We start from the raw sequence: 13,699 nt of genomic DNA on the forward strand, positions 1-13,699 counted from the left end.
ATATTCAGAGAAAAAAAAAAAGGAGCATGGAAGAGAAATGTGGCCTACAGAGCTTTCCCAGAAATTGGGGAAACAAAGGCAAAGTTAAAACAGAGCAAGGGTGAGTGTGGCAAATTGCAAGAGACCCTTCTAAAGAGCATGGACCAGTAGTTTCAATCTTCATCTTCAAACAGGGAGAATTGTCTTGAAGATAGGGCTTAAAAATGTGGGAAAAAATGCTGGAGACCTACTGGCTGCTGGGAGAGACTGGAAGGGGATGGGGGATTCAAGCAGTGGCTGGCTGAAGGAAAAAGGGAGGAGGCACCAATGTCTCCAAGGTATGAAAGCATCTCATGGCAGCTCTGCATATCCCCTGGTGATGCAGACCTGCTCTCCAGTCTACACTTGACTTTTTCTCCTTGTTTTTCCTACTAAGGCAGGCAGGGCTGCAAGAATCATCCCAGCTCACTAAAAAACACCTTGTAATTAAAAACCTCAAGATCACAAGCATTTTAATGCTTGCAAAGAGTGGATTAAAAAGGTGATTTTGAGATTACCAGGTCTCCCAGCATAGGCTAAAGACAGTGGAAGTAGAGATCTTACTACTGTAATGGGTGGCAGGCAGAGCTGGATCTGAAGTTAATAATGCTTGGGGAACCAGATGATTTCAAACCATGGGCACAAGCTGCCAAGGCATTTGAAAAGTTCTCTGTCCTTTGGGTTTTTTTTTTTTTTAATGAGTTAGTGCTGGTTCAGCCCATCCTATAGGTCAAAGACAGATGCTGGTTGCCAGGGAGGGCAAGAGATCATGACTGAATTGTCCTTTCTGACATTGAGAATCTATCAATGAGAGTTTGGACAAAACATTACAAAGCTGTTACTTCAGGTAAACATCCTTCAGGATGGACATTATTCAACCCAAACTGGAAAGTTAAGTAGTTGGGTCATACCTCCACTCCCTCCCCTTCCCCCTCTTTACAGAATCCAGAGCCTGCTAGATGTGGCTTTTGCTGGTGCATGCAGATTCCAAACCCATCTAGTGAGAGGTGGCTTCTGTCTAGAGAATCTCTTCTTCCCTTTTTGATCCAAGGTTTACATATTCATGCAGAAGCCTCTGGCCTCTCTTATCACCTGAACAGCAGTTCCCCTTCTCTTTTAATCACGGCAGCAAACGGAGATAAGGTTGCCTCAGCCCTACATGCGGGAAGGCAGCGTTCCACCAACAAGGAGATACAGCAGCTTCCCTCTGCTGCTGATATTTGGGCTCTTTCAGTGACCATTTAGTGAAAATTACAATTAGCTTCAAGTGAATATTGTTCTTCTGCTTTGCATTCTTCTCTCAATCTTACCAGCCACAACCACCAAACACCTCTCCAGCGCTGGAGGAAGACTCATGAGGAAAAAGCAGTATTTCTTCATTCCTTCCTCCTAAGAATGTGCCTCTCCTCATTTGAGGGGAGGAAACTTGCCTGGTTTTCCACCTGGAGACACTAATAAGAGTGCTTTGGTCACCTACAGAAATAAAAACAATGTATTTTTTATATTTTCTGTTTGACTCAACTTTTCTGAACACACAGTTGGGAAGAGAAGCAGAGAGCAGCTCCCATAGCACAGGCACTTCCAGCTAGAACAGCATGGCTGAAGCTCCTCAGGTCTGTATTTAGAGTGCCCCAGAGATGTGTAGTAAATGGCCCATCAGGGCTGTAAGACAAAGACCTGAAGGCCACTTTTGCTCCTGGAAGCCCCCGGAGCCCCACCAGGGATGATGGCAACCCTGCAAGAGGGTTCCCATGGGGCCAAAGACACTGCCTTATCCTCTCCTGCCAACTTCTGCAAAGGTATTGGAGGCCATCCAAGGCACTGCTTAAAATCAGGGCTTCCCCTGCACCAAGGCTCTGCTGATTACAGAGCAGCCTCACCAGAGCAGGCCTCAAGGACACGGAGAGCAACTGCCCCGGGGCTTGCCCTCGGCTCTGAACAGGAGGATCCCTGCTTGACCGTGGGAGGAGGGAGCCCGTCTCACCCTTGTTGCAGTGCTCAGCTTTCTGCTGATAGCAGTCCCACTTGCTCCCCATCTTCACCCTTTCTCCAGGAGCATCCTGTCATTTCCCACCCCTCTTGCCTCATGGCCAGGATGTGGGCTGGCTCAGACTGTCTTTTACACACTGATGAGCTGCTGTAATCTCTGACATGCACCACTCCTGTGACCACCTACGGACCTGCACAAGCTTTAACCCCCAATCCAAAACCACGCCACCTCAACCAATATTTGGACTCAGAACCTCTCAGCCTCAGTATTTGCTCCTTGGCCAAAGCCAAGAGGCACCCACCTGCCATTTAGAACCTTTTCCATCTCTTTCTTTCCCCCTTCTTCCCTAAAAGAGATTTAGAGAGGCAGATTTGTCATTCAGCTGAGGTTTGCGTTGCACATTCTCAAGTAGAAAGTGCCACCCTCACTTTTTGGGGTGGGGAGAGGATAATATTGCTGATGGGTGAGCTCTTAAAAAAGACAGCAGATCAGATTTGTCCTAAACAGATAAGCCAAGTTTACTCACTACCTGCAGATGAGGAGACATCAGTGTTCAGGGGGTGTGGAAACCCCAAAAGTTTTCAGTCCAGGTTTTTCTGAATTGCTGAGCAACAGCGTTAGCCCTAGATTGGTTACCTCTAACTTGTCCTGCCAGAGGGGCCAGGTGCCACAGCGGGCATTGGAGCTGCAAAAGTGTTCCCAGCCTCCCTGGAAACGGTGAGGACATTTCAATCAAGATTTTACCAGCTTGCATTGCTGCTGGAAGCTTTGCTCTCCCACGGAGAGAGTGGACCCTAAATTTTCCCAGTTTCCTTCTGGAGAAGGGGACACAAAGGGCCATGAAGAGGAGAAACAAATGAGAGCATCCTCCTTCAAAGAGACATTATTCCTACCAACTTACCTTCATTACAGACTGACAAGAATGACAAGGGAATAATTAGCTGCTGAAATCCCACCTCTGCCTCCCGAAGCACAGGTTATGGGCTTTGCATTTCACATGTGGCAGTGCTGTTTGCTCAGGGGCTGTAGGATGTCTCTGAGACAACTTCCCTCCCAGGAGGTCCTTCACAGAGCTGGGCAATTGGAAATGATGGGTCCCCAAAGGGTCTTTGCATTCAGACTCGGGAGACAAGGATAATTGGGAAGGGTTGAGGATGTCAGATCTTATTTCTAGTGGAGATCCCATATGACAGCAGTCACCCAGCTCCCAGGGATTTTGCAGGTGGCTGGAGACAAAGCATCCAGGGCTCCTACCTGCCTCTCCAAAAGTGGCTTTGCATCTGGAGCTGCAGATCAGCAGTGACCTCCAGTGGCTGCAGCCAAAGCCGATGGAGATGCCAGGCCAAAACCGCTTCACCGCAGCCACCCAGCACCCACAGCCAGCACTCAAGGTCAGCAGGCAATGGACCAGGACTGATCCGTGGCAGCCCCTTCCCACCCTGAGCTGGGGTCACCTGTGGCAATATCACACTCCCCTTGTCTCCAGGCTTCCCCTCACATGCAATTTTGGGTATTTTCCCCTGTAAGTGACTCTATTCCCAGGACATCTCGTACAGCCCTCTGGAGAGCAGACAAACACTGCTCACCAAGTAGGATGATAAAACATTATCTGCCTGTCTATTACAGCTGTCTGCAGAGACAAAACTAGCACCAGAAAGTGTGTGCAAAAGTGAGGGGAATGGGCATGTGAGAGGATGGAGTGTTGTGTGAGAGTGAGGGGAATGTGTGTGAGGATAGAGTCTTGTGTGAGAGTGAGGGGAAGGTATGTGAGAGGCAGGGACTGGCTCTCCCTGGGAGTGAGCAGAGGTGCAGGATTACAGGGCCAGGGCAGATCTCTTTTCAGCTACTGCTCCTCCTTCCCGAAGAGCTTGGAAAAAGTGGTGTATTTCATAACTGCTGGGCCCCAATGACTCCCCAGACCCTCTGAAAAATCCAGAAAAAGTGGTTTTCAGCTCACCAAAGTGGCAGTGTAAACCCCAGCATTGAACGGAGAGCTCTGGCAATAGCAGATTTCCCTTGGAGCTGCAGCAGATAGGCTCCATAGACCTCCCAGGCCCCTTCTGCACTTTGCAGCTCACTTGGGCCTTGCACACTACCCAGGAATCTCTGCAAGGCTTTCCTACAAGCATGGCACACGCACACAGGCACTCACCTGGGTGCTACCATATATGAAGTCACCCAACTGCAACAGCAGAACATCTGAGAAGCAGCAGCTGGCAGGGGGCTTCTGTTATAACCTGCTCAGCAATCAGGAATGGAGGGGAAAAGCTCTGAAGCTGCAACAGGACACAGCTGTGCCAGGCACTGTCTCTATGCCATAAGGTTATCCCTTCAGGAAAAGCCAGAGGGCAAAAGCTCAGGGCTAGGGCTGGTGAGTCAGATGGGGAGCATGGGAACTGGCTGAGATGAGCCAACAAGTCCTCGGGGCTGGGATAGAACCCTCTGACATGGCAGGGCCAAAACCCATGGGAAAAAAGCTGAAGTTTTTCTAGGAAACTGTTCTACCTCCCCCCTAACCCACCTCTGCTAATAGTGAGAGCATGGAAGGGATGTGATGCTTGCTATAAGAAAAAAAGATATTAGCAGTGCAGAAGGTATTTGGAGAGAGAGCTGGAGCACCCAGCTCCCATGTGGGACAAAGCCATGAGGGGTGACACGAGGACAGCCCATGCTCTGGCCCATCTCCCTGCAAGGACAAGGGCTGCTGCCTCCCTCAGCTGCTGGGATGCCGGGTGGGCTGCAAGGGCCACTCCATGGGCGAGTGGCTGCTCCTAGGAGCAAGCACTCACCTCAAGGGACCCAGCACTGGGAGGCAGAGAGAGTAAATAACTGTGTTTAACCCCATCAGCTTTGGGTGAAAACAGTAATTTCCTATCACTGCTTTTTCTACTCACTCAATTACCTTCCACTGTAGGTATTCTGCCATGCCCAAAAGCCATCCCCAGGCATGTCTCCTGCTGCTCCACTCTTGATAACACATTTATTAAATCAATGTGCAATGCTGTATAGATTCACCAGGTTGTCCCTTTCACCACGGTGACAGCCCCTGAACTGCCAGGGAAAGGCTCTTCCCATCCCAGCCAGAAAAATGAATGCCACAACCACCCCAGATTGCAAGCTTTGAAGTCTCCCCTATCTCTTTTAAAGCCAAAGAGCCCTCCTGGCCTCCTTGCCCAAATATTTTGGCTCTTGCAGCCTCAGAGGTTGAAAGCAAACTGAAGAGGTATCTGACCTTTTTGGCTACAATATGGGTAGAAGAACCTTCCCATGGTAAAAATCAAGCAGGGTTTTCAAGCACTTGGAACAGCAAAGGGGCAGAGGAGTGCAGCATGCCTGTCTCTTAAGGAGTGATCTGGTAGGTTTTGTGGAAGGACTGAACAACTTTGTGCCAAAAGATGTAGTGGTCCCACCAGCACCATGAGCAACTGAGGTTTGCAGGGGATAATTAGGAGAGTGTAAAGTAGGAAATAGGAAAAGTAAGCATTACTTGAGGAGTTACAACAGCAACAATTACCACCAAAACTTCTGTGAATTTTCCTTAGGAAGAAGCACCAATTTGCACAAGCAGGGCTTTAGCAGCTTCCAAGAGCAAAGACACATTGCTCTCCACTCCCACCCATCCTTCCCTCCCATGCAAGTGCCCTCATTGCCTTTGCCAGTTTGACTTTGCCACAGCCCTCGATCCAGCAGCACTGGGGACCACTAAGGTGCCCTGGGGAAGTGTTCATTCACAGCTGCCAGTAAAGGGCAGGAGAAGAGGCAGCGGCTGCCCATTCAAGGAGACGCGTGGCCTCTCCCTCCAGCCCCTCCTCTCACTTGCCTTGTCCTTGAGCACTCCTTACTCCCAGCTGCTATTGGCAGCGTGGTCCTATCATCAGGTGCCGTCCTTCGGGCAGGCTATAAAGGCTCTCTGGGATGCTGTGTGCCCTGGGAGGCAGCCCTGCTCTTTGCCATGCTGCGAGCCACCCTCAAGCTCTGCTGCGGCATCGCCCATGACCACCTCCGCCGCCTGCCAGGTAAGTGCTGCTCACCTCCTCCCAGCCCTGGCATAAACACCCAGAAAAGAGGGTCCTAAAGAAAATTATTAAAGATGCAGTCTGCATCTCATGTGCATCCTCTTGGGAAGTGCATGTGCTGTGCATAGGCAGTCTTGGTCTTGGCTGCAAATGAACTTCCAGCAGAGATGTGGGGCACCAGGGCATCACCCTCACACACTCCACGCTCACCGAAGCCTGCACGTCTCTCCCTTAGGCTTGAAGACAGCAGCTGTTGCAGCAATCCAGCAGGACGTGAGAGGGCTGGTGGCAAGAGGATCCCATCACCTCTCTTCCAAAATCCCTCATTATATTCACAGGCTGATGGGGAAGGAGACAGGTAAGCTCAGCCCAGGAGCTTGGGTACCACAGTTCTTAGCCCTGCTCGCAGCCCTCTTGCAACATGTGTATTAAAATGCACCCCATTCCCTATGGTTTGACCCACTCTGGGGGGGATAGAGTTGTCTTCTCACTGCTCAGCTGCTCTCCAGCTCCACAGTAGCTTAAAAACACATACCAATAGCAAAGCGGGTTAGTGGGGAGACCCTGAGATTCTGGGAAGGTGAACTGGCCCACCATACAGGCAGCTGAAGATTTTCGCGTAGGTTACAGGCACTTCTCAGGGTTTCTTTGCACATCTGCTGTGTCTTGAGTTCCATCACCTACCTAAAGACTTGAAAACAGGAAAATTCCTCTGGATTTGTTTTTTTGTGAAGCATGGCTTGGTGCAAAGGCTGCCTGAGCAATGTTAATAATACTCAAACAACATGCAATTTGTACCACAGCGGTACTGGGAGTTGTTTTGGAAGGCAGTTTCAAAAAGCTTTCCAAGCAGTCAGTGCAGACACAGCGTGTGAATGCCAAAGATGCTCCTGAGAGCAAGCCTGTCTGCCCCGAGCCATTCCCCAGCCCATGACAGGATGAACTGTGTGGTGAGAGCCACAACAAAACCCTCTGCTCCAGCTCCATGTGCAATTCTGTACCCACAGCCACATCCATGGGCAAAGCTAGTAGGGACTTTTGACATGGCTGTGCCTTCCTCCTGCAGCTGCATGCCCAGAGCATGACGGAGACATCAGCCCCAGCCTGTTCTCCAGTGTGGACCTCTCCTACATCACCCAGGGAGAAAGGGCCCTGCAGCAAGCACTGAGCATCCTGCAGCAACACACCAGCTGGCAGACAGAAACAATGCTGGTAAAGCTCTCCCGCCTCTTACCTTTGCTGCTTCATCCTAGAAAAGATCTCAGGAGGAAAAATTAGTCTGAGGAAGGGATAATTGTTTCTCTTATTCCTCCTGCTTGAAGGCAAACAGCCGGTGCAGGACATGTGCCATGCAAAAGCATGTGCAGCAAAGAGGGTTTCCAAGCAAGCCTGCCTTAGACACCTTCACAAGCAAATAAACAGACAGCAGGAAGAGGTTTGGAAGGGGAAACTCAGAAAATCGTGTTCTTAGGGAAAGCCAGGAGCATTTCTACAGAAAACTCAACAAATTGCAAGTTTGTTGTTATGTTTATTCATCAATTTGATGAATTGTTTAATTTAGCTAGAAAGGAGCTTAAAATAAAAGCCATCATAGTGACATGATGTAGCAGCAACAGCTTTTGCCTGTAAAGCAAGCAGTGATTAAGAAGAGGCCTGGGATGATTTCCTGGGCTGATCTGGGGTTGATGCAGACTCTTTGCTCTCCCAGGACACTGAGGCCACCGTCTCCAGTGCCACCCTCCCCAGGCTGGGCAAGGTGTTTCGGGCAGACATCGTCCTGGATGTGCCAGTGGCACAGCTGCACCAGGAGCTCTTTGAGAGGATCGAGCAAATGCCCCAGTGGAACCCGACCCTCAGCCAGGTGAAGGTAAGGTGGGGAGGGCTGCAGCACAGGCGGTGAGAGGTGCTGTCATGGGCAGACAGCCTGAGGCTTTGCTTCACCAGTGTTGCTAGCATCCAAAAAAAATCATATTTATCATCAAGGCTTTGCATTGATGATGACACATTCCTGCAAGAGCAGGCTGTCACCCCAAGGAGACAAGATGTGCTTTACTGGCATTGCATTGAGGCATATGGCACTTCCAAGCTCTCGTTTTCACATGATGCCTGTTCACAGAGGTTTTTCTGTACTAGGGGACTCAGGTGCTGCTCAGATTTTACTGATGTCAGGTGAGAAGCCATTCAAGGGAAGCAGGTTGCTCAAAAAAAGAGGCAAACCTAAATATATTGTGCTGCAGGGGCATCCCCAGGAAGCTTATGTGTTGTCTTGGCCTTATTTCTCAGCTCTCAAATCACAGCACATCCCTAAGCAAGCTGCCAGCCTCACAGGAAGCCTCACCTGGGCTGGCTCAGATGGTACCCAGCTTCTGCTTATTTATTGCTACCACGTTCCTGGCCCCTCAGAAAAAAAGAAGAGGCACAGAAGGAGCCCCATCCCAGATAAAACACTATGGAAACCACCTGTTCTCTCCCTTAAATACCTGCAGTGGGTTAGGATCCAATTATCAACAGGTGCCAGCCCCAAGCTCTCACCTTGCCGCTGCTTCTGCTCACGTTGCCACCCTATTCTGCTGTCCTCAAGGTGGCTTAATACCACTGGGCAAGAGTAAAGAAGACGGGCAGCTCCAAGGAACCTAATCCCCGGGGTGCTCCTTGCTCTGGCAGGTGCTGCAGCGCGTCGGGAGGGACACGCTGGTGACACACGAAGTCACCGCCCCCAGCCCGGGCTGCTTGGTGGGCCAGCGGGACTTCGTGAGCGTGCGGCACCGCGGGAGGAGGGAGGCGGCGGTCTACCTGGTGGGCACGGCCACGCACATCCAGCCGCTGCCCTCGCAGAAAGGATGCATCAGGTAAATCCGCCCCCGAAACGACCATCGCGGTGACACCTGCAGCCACGAGTGTTTGCGCCGGGCACGACAAGGGAGGCGAGCCAAGAGCTACCTCCTTCTTGTGTTTGCTCCGGGAGGTCCTGACCCCCTTTCCCCCCCGCCCTTGCCCACCGCAGGGCCGAGTCTCGGCTGAGCTGCATCGTCCTGCAGCCGCTGGCAGAGGACCGCAGCCGAACTCGCTTCACCTGGCTCCTCAGCATGGACCTGAAGGCAAGTGCCGCCGCGCTCCTGGGGCGGGCCGGCAAGGGGTACGGTGTGCGCATCCCCCCTCCTCCCCGGGACGGGCATCCCAACTCTCTTTGATCCAGCGGGACCAAGTCGGGGGTGTTTTCTCTACCGCAGGGCTGGATCCCCGCCTCCGTCCTTAACCGCGTTCTGCCGCAGTCCCAGGCAGGCTTCATCCAGCACCTCCGCCGCCACCTCTCCGCCGCCGCCGGGCCCTGAGCCGTGGGGGACGGGCTCTGCCCCAGCGCCAGGGACGCGGCCGCCAGCCTCGGGCTGAGACGTGCGCCCGCCGAGCTGCCCGAGGCCGCCCCTCACCCGGCACCGTGCCTCCGCGCGGCTGGGGCGGTGGAGCAGAGCGCCTGCAAGCCGTGGCGACCGACTGCAGCAGGGAGCCACGCCTTCGGGGTCGCCTAAAACCCTTGACGCAAGCCTCGCCCGTGAGCTGGTGCTGGGCATCGCTCCTCCCCGCCGCGCGCGGAGAGAGCGGGGGGCTGCCCACATGCACCCCCACATGGGGTATCGCTGCCCACGGTGCAGTCTGTGCTGCACTTTCAGCGCTGCCATGGTTTAGTTGCTCCTTATTTATTACTTGACCATGGGATCTGTTATCAGTGCAAGCTATGGGGGCTCTTTGTGGTCTGAACCAGTATCACAGCTTTATCTGTTTTTGCAACTATATAATACATATGTGTATATATGGATATTCACAGAGGGTTTTCTCCAGCTATGCCAACAGCAGGAGGCATATGGCACTAAAGCCATGTCCCAAGGGGGCAGAAACGTGCTTTTCAGTTCAATTGACCCAAGTCTGCAACAACCTGCAAGTCTGCAACCCGCGGTACTGCACCACGAGAGGGACGGGAAAGGGAGGAGACAGGAGGCAGCAGAGTCGGCCTCAGCCCTGCGACCCTCAACTGCAGCACTGTGCACCCAGGGTGGGTTTTGTCCTCTGGAGCCAGGAGCTCCCCAGACATCCCCACGGACACAGCTCTTTGCAACAGGAAGGATGGCCACTCCAGCCACCTGACACCATCCTGGCGCTGGGAGCAAGCACGATGTGCCATAAAGCCACTGCCAAGCACAGCTGGAAGCGAGCCCAGAGAGAGTGAAGGAGCCAAGGAGCTGAGTGTCATGAAATGTCATTGCAGCCATTGCAGTGTGCTGGACATTTACGCATCCCTGGCTTTTGCTGCCTCTTTGGCTTATTTACAGGGAAATCATCTCAGGGCAGCTCTGTGAAACTGATCAAGAGGAGTGGCTGGGTTGAACTATAATAGAGGTGGTGGCTCTCTGTGTGAAATCCTTTTCAACAACCACACACAAGTCACACTCATTTTCCTCCCTCATGTGCCCATGCCCCAAATAAAGCACCAGAACCAGATTTTGAGGTGGATTTTTTTAACGTTATGTTAGAGTTCAAAAAAGAAAAAAAAGAATCCAACAAAATTAATAAATATTAAAAGTTAAAAAGCTCTGAATCTCGTATGTACAAAACTTTATACATCAGGGTAACACTGGACAGGGTTACATCCCAGGAATGACTCAGTGCGGCCGCCCAGCCCAGGAGGAGGCAGGGACGGGACACAGCCTCTCCTCCCGGAGCCAGGGCGCATCCCTGCGGGAGCTGGGGCCAGCTCATCGCCACAGCCCCCCGCCACAGCTCCCCCCGCCCCACAGCGGCCAGAGCCACCCAACCTCAGCCTGCCCAGAATAAATACGCAGTGCCGGGTGCCAGCCCTGCAGCATCACACGTGGCGGAGAGGGGAGGGAGTAGGGGGCATCTTACCCTTGCTTTAAATGTCCCCCACCTCGCTCGGCTAGAGGCGGGGGATAGCACCTGCAGCGCGGCTGCGGGGGGTGCAAGAGGACCGAGCCAGCCCTGAGCCACAGCTCTCCTCCGAGGTATTGCAAGGAACCACTGCAAATATTCCTAATAAAGCACTAATGCCCAGGGCAGCACTGAAGGGAGGGGTGCAGCTGAGAATTTGGGAGGGAGGAGTGAGCCCATACATAACCTGCACCCTGGAGACCTTACAGCCCTTTGTTGAATGGGGGGAGGTTTTGTTTATACACCTCCAGGCTCTGGGACAGGGGAGAACTGCTCCTGGCAGAGCCAGCGCAGCCTTCTCTTTGGCACAATGTGGTAATGCTGGTGCTGCTGTGGAGGGGCACGGCTGTGGCGCCAGCAGCCCCAGGGACAAATCCCACCCTGGTACCCCCATGAGCTCTGGCTGATGTTGTGGGTGCCAACCCCTGCCCGCCTCATCGCTGGGCAGCCCACTGCAGTGGTTCCCTGGTGGGCTGCTCCAAGAGGTTGCTGGCTACTTGGCACAGGCAGGGCCAGAGCTCTGTTCCACCTTCCATGCCAAAGAGCAGCACCCAGGAGGCAGGGGAACCCCAGCTTGGAAGAGTAGTTAGATAAATGCTTGTGCAGCCTGGGCTTGGAGATATGGGAGCAGTGAGGTGCAGTAGTTAGTTGCCTTCTTAACATCTCTCCAGTTCCCTTTGTTGGGTAGCACCAGGGGAGCCTTGCAGAGAGTCCAATGCTTAAAACACCAAGAATGCACAGGCTCTCCCTTCATTTCAGTTAAAGTGCATCCCTCGAGCTCTCCCCTGCTCCAACCAATGCCAGCAAAGGCTGAGGGGAGCTGGCACACTGACCCCAGCTCTTCTCACATGCCCTGGCCTCGAGTTTCTCACAGCCACATGAGCGCAGTGCTCTGCCCAGCACTCTGCCCCTGCACTGACAGGCCCTCGGGCTCCCGGTACATGACAGGGATTCCAGGCACCTGAAGCACTGCCCGAAGGCTGCTCCCAGAGATGTCACCTCCTTTCCAGGACAGCATGTTCTCCCAAGTTTTGCCCTGCCAAACTGGCCTGCCTGCCAAGCCCTGCCTTCCCAGGACTCCACCTCCCTGGCCCCCTGACCTCCTCCCAGTGCTCATCCCCCACAACAGCCCATCTGCCCCTGAACTACCCTCAGGTGCTGGGTGCTCCCAGCTGGGAGGCTGCACACCCCATAGCACCCCAAACCACAGCAGCCCCCTCAGGAACACCCCTTGGGGACACAGCAGGCAGCTCAGTCCTGCTTTGGGGAGGTTTTGGGGACTGGAACTCCTCCAGGCAATCCCTGTGCCCGGAGCCAGCCTCACATCAGACAACCTACACACAGTCCCAGGCTCCTAAAGTGCTGTGCATAACTTTAGTACTTGGCACAGTATTTAATGGCATTAACGGCCTCCCTTGATGGCATTAATCACTTCCCTTTCAGCCCCTCCCAAGTGATAAAAGGGACAGCTCTCCTTTCTCTGTACCTGCCCCTAAAATCCACTCCCAGCTTCCCAGTCATCCCCATTTGCCTCGGGAAGGTGTTGATGCCCCACAGGCACTGGGTACAAGGGTGCAGGGAGGAGGTGGGTGGTCCTGGAGAGACTAGGCATCAGCACCAGCTCAAGACTGGCCAAGGGCAGTGTTGGTTGAAATGTCATTGCCAGGTGACAGGCATTTTTTAACGTGCATGTTTGGTCTTTGACCCAGTCTTTATCACTCATGTTGGAGTGGCCTGGGCCAGCTCCTACCCACCCTGCAATGCAGGACAGGAGCTGGTCTATGGATTTTACGATCCAGGTGTGTTTCCCAAACTCTCCACCCCAAAAGGGACAGCCCAGGGCAGCAGTTTGGGCATTTCTCCCCACCTCACCACCTCCTTCCACTTGCCTACCCCCAGCTTGCCAGCATCCTCCCGTTGCTACTGCCAAGCTTGGCGCTCCACCAAGCCAGGACCCTCCCTCCTTTCCAGCGCATCTTGTGGTGCTGCTTGGAGCAGGGGGAAGGAAAAAGCAACATCAAAGCCCCACCCCTCCAAAAAAGTTCTGTTTTAGCACCTTGGGAGGAAGCAGCCTGTCTACCCATAGCCAAGCTGCTGCCACCTTTTTTGCTCCTTTTCACCTTTTTTTCTGTGACAGTCAAAAAAAACCCATCCCGTGCCACAGCTGGGAGGGTGGGGGGATCGTGAGGAAAAAAGTGGTTTTCCCAGGAATTTCTGGGCTAGCCAGGTCACTCCCAAACCCAGCAGTTGCCACTCATCACTGGAACAGGGTGGGAGGGGAGGAAAAAGGAGAGGAGAAGGAGAGGGAGGGAGGTGACAGGCTTTTCCTGCCCACGCCGAGGCGGCCCCAAGCACGTTACCTGTCTGTCTGGCCCCTGGCTGGCTGGCTGGGGAGCGGCAGCCCCCCGGGGAAAGCCCCACTGCCAGCTGGCACCCCCCGGGCAGGGCTGGTGGGGCTGGCGGGGAGCGGCAAGGAGGGGCTGGGAGCCGCGGGGCCCGGGGCAGCGCTGGGAGAGCCGGTGGGGGAAGAGGCTTTCTTGCCACAGGACTCGCAGCAGAGCTTGTTGTAGCCAGGGATGGAGCAGTAGCGAGCCAGGACCTCCATCTGGCAGAAGATGGACTTGTCCCCGAGGCAAGGCTCCCCTGGAGAGGGACAGAACAGTGTCAGTTGGCACAGAGATGGCCTGAGACTCCCACCCCTGAAACCTTTCCCAAAGGAAACGAGGTGCCTCGC

General features: G+C 53.5%; 2 protein-coding genes across 4 annotated transcripts in view; one reads left to right on the top strand and one right to left on the bottom strand.

Annotated features, from left to right (window-relative positions):
* Positions 1-5,960: 5,960 nt before the first annotated feature.
* On the top strand, positions 5,961-9,356 carry LOC104549552 (steroidogenic acute regulatory protein, mitochondrial). Its single transcript, XM_062001570.1, has 7 exons — positions 5,961-6,024; positions 6,260-6,382; positions 7,091-7,236; positions 7,733-7,891; positions 8,689-8,873; positions 9,029-9,122; positions 9,255-9,356. The coding sequence occupies exons 1-7, from the start codon at positions 5,961-5,963 to the stop codon at positions 9,354-9,356; spliced, it is 873 nt and encodes a 290-aa protein (XP_061857554.1).
* Positions 9,357-10,581: 1,225 nt separating this feature from the next.
* Positions 10,582-13,699, bottom strand: part of ADAMTS14 (ADAM metallopeptidase with thrombospondin type 1 motif 14) — a 37,298-nt gene continuing 34,180 nt past the window's right edge. For all 3 annotated transcript variants that reach the window (XM_062001472.1, XM_062001471.1, XM_062001470.1), the window contains one exon: positions 10,582-13,608. In XM_062001472.1, the coding sequence (XP_061857456.1) occupies positions 13,322-13,608 (287 nt within the window). In that variant the 3' untranslated portion in view covers positions 10,582-13,321. The remainder of the gene's footprint in view (positions 13,609-13,699) is intronic.

Source organism: Colius striatus, chromosome 8 (assembly GCF_028858725.1).
Source record: "Colius striatus isolate bColStr4 chromosome 8, bColStr4.1.hap1, whole genome shotgun sequence".
Lineage (NCBI taxonomy): Eukaryota > Metazoa > Chordata > Aves > Coliiformes > Coliidae > Colius > Colius striatus.

Coding starts and splice junctions, on each gene's coding strand:
- LOC104549552 (XM_062001570.1), top strand. CDS start 5,961: ATGCTGCGAGCCACCCTCAAGCTCTGCTGCGGCATCGCCCATGACCAC. Junction 6,025..6,259: donor CCACCTCCGCCGCCTGCCAG/GTAAGTGCTGCT, acceptor TCTCTCCCTTAG/GCTTGAAGACAGCAGCTGTT. Junction 6,383..7,090: donor GCTGATGGGGAAGGAGACAG/GTAAGCTCAGCC, acceptor TTCCTCCTGCAG/CTGCATGCCCAGAGCATGAC.